General features: G+C 43.6%; 1 protein-coding gene across 7 annotated transcripts in view; it reads left to right on the forward strand.

Moving 5' to 3' along the window:
- The window catches only part of MTUS2 (microtubule associated tumor suppressor candidate 2), a 550,651-nt gene that overhangs the window by 427,245 nt on the left and 113,950 nt on the right, over window positions 1-9,456 (forward strand). For all 7 annotated transcript variants that reach the window (XM_014548541.1, XM_014548540.1, XM_014548544.1 and 4 more), the window contains one exon: window positions 5,702-5,913. In XM_014548541.1, coding sequence (XP_014404027.1) covers window positions 5,702-5,913 — 212 coding nt within the window. The remainder of the gene's footprint in view (window positions 1-5,701; window positions 5,914-9,456) is intronic.

Here is a 9,456-nt window from a genome sequence, read left to right on the forward strand (position 1 = left end):
TTCCCCCCACTGGCCTGGTTGCCCCTAACTGCCCCTCCCTGCCGGCCTGGTCACCCCTCACAGACCCCCGCTGGCCTGGTCGCCCCATGCAACCTGCTGTTCAGTCGTTTGGTTGTCCCGCACTAACCCCCCTGCTGGTCTGGTTGTAGGCAGGCATCTTGTGAGGGTGTGAGGGTTAATTTGCATATTACCTCTTTATTATATAGGATTAAAGTTGATATTCAATATTAGTTTCAGATGACATTAATCTTTTCTTATGCAAAATCTAATCTACTTGATGGTATCTAATTGACCTAATCCCCTGAAACATTTGAGTTTTTAATCTCTAGAATTTTTACTTAGGTTTTTTTTTCTTTATCTTCTTTGTTTCTACTTGACATATTCAATTGCTCTTCTAGATTCTTGAACATGTGGAATGTAGTTGTAATAGTTTTTAATCATTGGTGCCATTTTTTGGTGGGCTTCCATTGAGGGCATCTTCTCCTCCATATGGGCTGTATCCCTCTGCTTATTTGCATGCCTGAGGATTTTTCCAATGCCAGACACTGTAAATTTTCCTTTTGGGGTACTGGATATTTTTATCCCTATAAATACTATTGAGCTTTTTTCTTGGACAAAATTATGCCACTCGGAAAGTTTGGGCATTTTGGATCTTTCTGGTGAGCTGCATTAGGAAGGTCCCGATTAGCCCGGGGCTCATCTCACCAGCTGCTGGGGAAGACCCCTCTGCATGCTCTGCGGATGTCCATGAGGTATGAGGTCCAGTCTGCAAGAAACAGAATGGCTTCTGTTAGGATGTTGAGCACACTCATGCAGTGCTTTTCCTAAGGCTATCAAAGTTGTATCCTGTGATTCTTTTCTTTCTTGTTTACAAGGGTTAAGGTCATGGGCCTTCTCTTGTGTAAATACGCAGGTTTCTATGCTGCATTATGTCTGTTATCATGTCAGTTAAACTTCCAGCTTTAAGATTAAACTAATATTTAACATCCATTAGAATCCTCTGAATAGTGACCAGATGGCTTCAGATGAATTTTTAATATTCCACTTTCCAGGCTGTTCTTCTCCCCAGTGCTTAGCCTCTGCACGCACATGGCTTGTACTCAACCTTGTGAGAATATAAGGTTACTGGCTTTTCCCTGTAAGTTGCCAGTTTTCACTACAGTCATCATAGAGTCTCTCTGCCCCTAACCAGAGTTATGGAGGCAGTAGGATGATTACAGAGAGATTGTGATTGGGGCAAGATTGAGATAATAGGAGAATGTTCCAGATTTAGCATGTGTCCCCACACCCATGAGATCTGTTGGAGATGTTGCAGGGGCGATCAGCAGTGGACTTACGTGCTAAGAGCCCTGGGAGTAGAGTAGGTGCTCAATAAAAGCTGTCAAGCATTTTGGTCCCCTCCAAAGCACATGGCATGAAGCATACATATGAAATCAGATCTGTGTATAGGTCTTGGAAAGACACTGGTCTGGGTATTTCCACTCCTATATTTTATATCAAAGAGAAGCACTGAGGAAAAGCTTTTGCAACAGCTGTGGCAAACAGTAAAAACACTGGTATTTCTACTCTCTTTTTCACTTCAATTAAAGACTCTAAAACCATCATAGACCCTATTTTGAAGGTCTTTATTCACTAATGTCAGTGCCCTAGTTCAACTGAGTGGAAATCAGAAGACAGTGTGGGAGGCCAGAGCTTTGATTTTCTTAAAAGAACCTAAACACACACATGTAAGTGGCGCTGCTTGACTGCAGGGGGACGTCAGGGGCATGCCTGCCTGCTAGGAACCTTCCGCTACCCCGGAAGCAATGTAAATACCGCAAGGAACACGGAAGGAAGTGAGAACAAAACTTTTCAGCATCTGAAAGTGTCCTCAGAGGACATGGTGTGCCTCTCATTTAAGCTGTGCATTGTGGCTCTTCCAGGGAAATGTGTGTGAGAGGTCAGAGGAGAACCTCCATCACCACATCCCCTCCAGTGCTGACCACGCTCCCACACCTTCCCTGTGTTCACTGCTACCCAGGAGTTTTTCATCTCATGGTTCAGTTGGTCCCTTGCTTCCTAAGCAGATTATTATTTAGCTTCATTATGTGCTAACTTTTAAGAGAAGATAGCAAAAACAAACAAAATCCTCCTTACATTTTAATGAAACAGGTGAAGCTGGCTGTGTGTCAGTCATCTTTCAACATAAGTTCTCCAACCCCAAGATAGTAGGTGAGCCTGGGCGGCTGTCGCTGTGCACCGTCTGGGGATGGCCTCTCATAGGGCAGGCAGGGAAGTAAGTGACGGAGCAATACTTCATGATGTTAGATAATGAAGCACATACCAAAAACTGACAGCACAAGAAAGAATACTGTGTTTAGTGAGGACCAAAAATATGCTATTGACTGTAAAATAATGATTAGACCTAGATACAGTTTCATTTGATATGTTTAGTAAGGGCAGGACCCTTTTCCTCTAAAAGCAATAGAGTTCTCCACCACCAGCCTTGTTTCTCCGTGCTTCCTCCCTACAGTCTTAGCACTGAATTCTGAAGCTTAGTCTATGCTGGGACGTTGGTTGGGTGGCACATGCACAGCCAGCCACGAGTCCCAAGCAAGCATTGGTTTGGTGCCACAAATCAGCTAAACTTTTTCTTGGTGTGTTGATACCAAAAGCTGATGTTCACAGGGGAGCCTGTATCTTAGCTCAAATGTTTGTTTGTTGGCCCCAGGAATAGAAATGTGGACTGAGTGTACTGGTGTTTAATAGAACACTGAATTGAGTGTATGAATGAAAGCAGTCTATATATATAAAAAGCTAATATGCTAGATGTCCCCTCAGGAGTTCGACCGGGAGACTGGGAGTTTGATCACTCACTATGACATGTGCTGACCACGAGGGGGTGGCACGGAACGAAGTAAGGCCCCAGTCGGCAGCCGGGGAAGGAAAGCTCCAGCCAGCAGCTGGAAGGCCCTGATCAGCCCTGATTACCGGCCAGGCCTAGGAACCCTACCTCTGCACAAATGTCATGCACTGGGCCTCTAGTGTGGTAATAACATCAAATCAAGTAAGCACTGTGGGGGCTCCAAAAATAACTTTCCTCCCACCTTCTAAGTTCTTCTAGCTGGGCTAATAATCAAGTTAAGATGAGAAAGATTAAGAGGAGAAAATGTCAGAAGGTTATATTACAGATGTACATTTGGCAGTGCCAAAAGATATGAGACCCAAAGAAACATTCGACAGTTGAGACTTATATGTCATCTTGAGCTAAGGAGAAGGTGGGGAAGGGGAGTGGTTTGGGACTTCAAATGGCAGGAAGGCAACTCACATGGAGATGGAAATGAATGTTTGGTAAACAAATAATTCCTGAGCCAACTTTAACAATGGGATACAGAGAGGACTTTGAGCAAAGGGACCTTACTCCCTCCCTGTCTATCACACTTGGTTCAGATTAAACTACAGTTATCTGATTATGGCTCACTTCCTGGAGCAGGTCCTCTACCTAAATTTCTTTAGACATAGACGGGTAAAGGAAGAGGGTCAAAGGTTCTTTCTGATTCTTTTGTTCCTTAATAACCAGCTTAAAATAATCAATATTCCAAAAGTCATATTTTGGGGGTGGCAAACTTTGCTTCCCTTTAGCACCAAGAATAGGATTTCAGGAAATCATTTTATATTGTCCGTTTACCATTGAATATAATTGCTAACCTGATGATGATGATGATGATGATGATGATGATGATGATGATATTGATAGTAATAGTAACAATAACAGGGAAAAACCTGACAGCCAAAAATTCACAGCAACCTGATTGCTTACTACTATCCACAAGCTTACACATGACTCTGTGTGTCTTACATTGCAAGTAACTTTAATTCATTGAGCTAGAGGTGTGCTTATTATTTCCTTCAGATTTCTAAAAGAGATATCTTCTATAATATCAGTGTCATGCACCTGGTACCTCAATAATTACAACACTGGAGTATTTGATAAAATCACCAGCCATAGCAATAAAATGGCAAACAGTTATCATGAAACAAGTCCACATGGGGTCTTAGGCTGTGTGTTAGAGTTTAATGCACACAGTAAATCTCACATAGTTTGTTGGTTATTTTTCTTTTATGTTCAGTATTGCATATGTTGAAATTAAGTACATATTAAGATTGATTTTCCTACAATGTGCAAGTTAATTTTCTGGAACATTATGTATGCTACTGTCATAAAGACAGCTTTAAAGAAGCAATAAGTTCACATTCTACTATTCTATTAAGCCATCCAGTTTAAGATATGTCATATGTGAGGCCACAATGCAATCTTGGATGATTTCTTAATAGGAGGAAGATTTCATTAAAACTTTCTTGGTTACCATTAAATTACCAATCAGAAGTAGTTAGAGCAATTAGCCATCTTTTCTCTTTAAAAGATGAGGCCACTTGTGTGTTCCAAGCCCATTTCTCTGCTCTGTCTGTATCAGGTACTGATTTGCTTTATGTGTTACTCCCTAGTATGTTGGAGGTGAGCAAAAGTAGACAAAATAATGTTTGGGGTATTAAAGTTATTTGTGATTGTGTGGTCAGTGTCTGTCACATGCCCCAGGATCTACTTGGGCAAAGGAAAGCATGCACTTCTGGGAAGTAAGTCCATCGTGCAAAGCAGATGTTCTCTGGGTGTCTGGTCAGCCCTAGCTCCCACGAAGAGGACAGCAGCTCCAAGAAGACCCTGGCTTGCCTAGGACCTTGGACCATGATACAGTGCTTGTCTGTGCTCTTTCCGGGGGCCTTGCCTTTAGCCTTCAAGCTTCAGCCTAGTAGTCACTTCTCCTTAAAGCCTCCCCCATCCTGTCCCCAACCCCAGGCGGAGTTTCTGATTCCTTTCCCTGGGCCCCATCCCCCTGCCCACACATACACCCCCACCATCTGCTTGGTAGTTACCAGATCCCAGAGGCTTCCTGGGCCATGGGAAGGAATGAGCACTTTCTTACTGCAATGGAACATAATTGGAGGGAAAGCTCAGCACAGGCCATGAGCTGTTCTCTGTTTATAAAGATTATCCTTTATAATCTGTGCAGTGAGAGATGAAGAGGAGCAGGGCTTCCCATGGGTGACAGGTCATGGTGCCTTGGACTGGACCAAGAGTTGTGGAGGTGGTGTGAGTGGCCACCTGGGGGAATATTGTGGAGGACATTGATGCTGTAGAAATTTAAAGCCAGAAAACCCTGGAGCAGAGGCCATCAGAGGTATGACTTGCATCAGTCATCAAAGAAAGGGTCACTAGATGACCACAGAAAGGGAGGCAAGGGCACACGGGCAGTACTCCCTGATGCTCAATTAGTTACAACTATGACTTTGACCTGCACTGATTGATTGATTTCCCATTAGACATTTTCAAAGAGTAATTCCTTTCAAGATAAACCATCTACTCTAATCTCTCTAAGCAGACCTGGAAGAAATGGGGGAAGCTGAAAGGAATTGGGCAATTTGGCCTGGTTATTCTTTTTCCAAGCATGAAACTTGTACTTAGAACCACATAAGCAGAGCAAATATTTTAAGTCCCTGTCTGTTTTTTCTTTCTAATACCTACAGTGACAAACCATGGCCATTCCTTTTTGGCCACTTGCTCTTAAAGAAATCTTGTAATAAGGAGCTGTTGTCCCCTTATTACAAGTCATACCTTATAATAAGGGCTGCATGTTTTTTTCACAAGCCGCTATTTTTTCAATAGGATACCCCAAGCAGAGGAGCACGGCTCCCCGAAATGGGTTTTCCCCCAAGCCGGACCCACAGGCCCGCGAAGCCGAGAGGCAGTTGGTTCAGCGGCTGAAGGAGAGGAGTGAGCAGCAGGCCAGGCAGCTGAGCCTCGTGCAGCGGGAGCTGAGACGGGCCATCTGCGGTTTCCAGGCGCTCGCCGTGTCCACTCAGCACTTCTTTGGAAAGGTAAGGCCACCTTCGATGAATGTTGAAGGGCTCTTTGGGCAGAGGGTGGTCTGAATGTTGAAGGGCTCTTTAGGCAGAGGGTGGTCACATTGGGGTGTGTGTCTGTGTGTGTGTGCGCACGCGCACGGGTTTGAGTTTGACGTTTGCTTTTCAGAAGGTCATGAAATATCTGGCAGCATGTTTGGGAGCCAAGTTTATAGTGACCTGTGAAAGAAATTTGTTTAGGAAGAATGATGTAGTAACCTGATTCCAAAAGGGAAGATTGTGTCAAAAAGAAAGAAAAGGACATAAATGAACATCTTGAAGGTGAAGTCTTTGGAGGAAATGGAGCCCATAATTGTTTGCACTGCCGAGATGAGACAGATTCTGAAATGTCTGTCTGTTTCGGATCTCAGAGAGACAGGGATGCTGCTGGTGGGATATGCCAGGCCTGGGGCATCTCCACAGAGCCCACTCCCAGCGCTCCCAGGGCAGATGGGGCTGGGGAGGTTCCCTGCTCCCTGGGTTGTGTCTGGAAATGCAGACAGGGCTGGCTCCTTCTCAGCAAGTACGTGTCCAGAGGCTCCAGGGTCGTCCAGGGGAGTCTGTTATTAGCCGTGATATGGCTGGTGGAAGCCTGGGGTCTCACTGAGGCTTTGGTGGTCTACCTTGAGGTAGCCAAGGTGTGTTTGGGGATTGGGTATGGTTAGGGATTGAACATTTACCTATGAAGTTTAAATATTGTGAATTAGCATATTAAGAACCCATAGGGCATTTTAAGTTTCACATATGGACCTCCTGGTATCTATAAATGGGAAAAAGTAAAAAATGCTATTTAAAGGCTCTCCAAATAAGAAAATGGACTAACAGCCCTCGCCGGTTTGGCTCATTGGATAGAGCGTCTGCCTGCGGACCAAGGGGTCCCGGGGTCGATTCTGGCCGTGGCCATGTACCTCGGTTGCAGGCTCCTCCCTAGCCAGCCCAGGCCCTGGTCGGGGCTCATGCAGGAGGCAACCAATCAATGTCTTTCTCTCACATCGATATTTCTCTCTGTCTTTCCCTCTCTTTCTCACACTCTCTAAAAATCAATGAAAAAATATCCTTGGGTAAGGATTAAAAAAGAAAATGGGCCAGCCAAATTCCTGGCTAATTTAAAGAAGAAAATCAGAAATGTTAAGTAGCACCATGTCCACTGGTTTTATTTATCATCTGAACCTGGAAGTGTGGAGGACTGGCCTTTTATGAGCCCCTCCACCCTCCCCTGGTCCCCAGTGTAAGAGCCTGATCTGACCTTTTCTGCTGCTCAGTTCTCTTTTGCTTAAAGCTTTCAGCAGAAACAACCGATTACCAATCTGTTGTACTGAAGGACAAGATGACCAGATTTCAGTTTACCAGTGATTTTAGCTTCCTCCCTAACCAAAATGCTACCACTGGCAGTAACAGACCAATTTGAATTTCATATTGATCTAGTACTGTTTATCAACCTTAAACAACTGAAGTAGCCATATACCCACCTGTAAGAATTAAATTACAAACACATTTTTGAGGTGCCAAACAGGCCTTCCCTGCCATGGTAAATATTGAGCATTTTTCTTGCTAGAGAAAGGGTGGCATGTCTTTTGTTCTTCAGCTGGATGTATGTTTTTCACTGACTGTCAGGTCTTTGGTAAAGAGAGGAAAATGGGTTGTTCACTGAAGATCAATGATGATATTCACATTGTTACTCTGCCTACTCTGGGTTACTCCTTTCATGTATCATTCACAGTCACAGCAAATCCTTGATAGAGTTTCACATAGATGGACACTGATATAACATACCGGTAATATGAGCTGTGTTTTTCCAGTTGGAACCTTTGGACCTCATTTATGGCATCATGGAGGAGAAGTGAGTTTTCGTGCCAAAATTAAGAGTTGGTTCCCTGTAGTTTTGTATTTCTGGGTCCCGGAAAAATTCCTTGCTGGCCCATGGACCATGAGTTTCATTTCTCTGCAGCATATACATGGCTCTCAAACCAGAGTGGAGGTTTGCAGGGATCCCCATGGGCCCTCTCCACTGCTGGAGCTGCACATGCCTGGCATTTCAGCAAGATAGATGGTGGCATGTAGTTCATTTTCTTTTCAGTAAATCACAACCAGCAACTCCAGACAGGTCTCCCAAATGACCATGGCATTTTATTGGCACCTCTCGCACAGTGTGTTCTTTTCAACTCTCTCTCCAAATAAACCCCAGGAGAAAAAGTGGACATATTAAAAAAAAAAAGCCTGTAATTGAACAGAAGTGGCTTCCTCACAGGTTGTCATACATCCTGTGTGGTTTAAGAGGATCGATGTGAGAGATTGCCTGTAATACCAAATAAGACCAGGAGGTATGATGTGGGGTGAAGTACCTGGAACACAGAGACAGGCACCTGGAAGCCTCCAGTGATGGAGCTTCTATGACAAGGATCAGTGATCCTGAGACACTCAGTGTCACTCGTGTGGGAAGCTGATGCATTGTTATTATGTATGAGAAATGGTCATAGCCAAGCTGTAGATCTCCAGCAAGTGTCTGGCTCTCTTTAAGCCTCATCATCATCACCAAAGGTAATAATATCCTTGCCGTTGTTCAGACTCCTATTAACTCAGTCACCTCTGTGTGAATCTCAGTTGCCTCAGTTTCAAATAGGACTAATAACTCTTCCCAAGGGTATCATGATAATGTTGTGAATTTATGGAGAAGGTATTTTGAACAAATATTCAATAAAACATTTTTTTTAGTACAAGGCAATCTGACAAAGTCCTACCCTCAAATATTTTACTCTTAATTAGGATGAATAAGACATGAATGAGATATAATACATAAAGTTAAAACACGGCACAAACCACTCATTTAATTCTATATGAACATAAGATTTTGGCCTGGGTGTACCTTAAGAATAGAAGTACTTTTCTAGTCCAGCTATTGCATTGCTGCTTTACACTTTTTCCAGAATATGCTGATGCCATTAAGTAAGTCTCAGTACATGGGAAGTCGCTAGAAAAAAAGGACTCAGAAGCTGGATAAGAATCTTTCATTTCTGCCCCATGCTTTGCAACTCCTGGCAGGATGGCTATGAAATTTGTCAGCTGTGACGCAGCCTGAGTCCAGTGTCCAGAGATTCTAACTAAGACACAACATTTAAGTGCCAGCACCAGCCTCATGCTTACACTGGTTTGAGGCAGCTCTTTCCCCTGAGGCTAGGCCTGGTCCTCCCCTCTTACCAAATGGATTTGCTAATATCTGAGTCCTGGACCAATAAGTAGTGTAGTAATGAGTGTGACTCTCAGGGACTTTCACTTCTGAGGGTCAAGTGGAACCATGTTATTTTTCTCTTGCTGCCTGGTTCCTGAGAATGCTACACTTTTTTTTAAATTTTTACTGAATTTATTAGGGTAACATTGGTTAATAAAATTATATAGGTTTTGGGTGTACAATTCTATAATACATCATCTGTATATTGTTTTGCGTGTTTTCTGTGTCAATGAGGGTTTTTTTTCTTTGCTTAATCCCTTCACCTTTTACATCCAGCCCGCCCCTCCTCCCCC

This window comes from Myotis brandtii, unplaced genomic scaffold (genome assembly GCF_000412655.1).
Source record: "Myotis brandtii unplaced genomic scaffold, ASM41265v1 scaffold513, whole genome shotgun sequence".
In the NCBI taxonomy this organism is placed as follows: domain Eukaryota; kingdom Metazoa; phylum Chordata; class Mammalia; order Chiroptera; family Vespertilionidae; genus Myotis; species Myotis brandtii.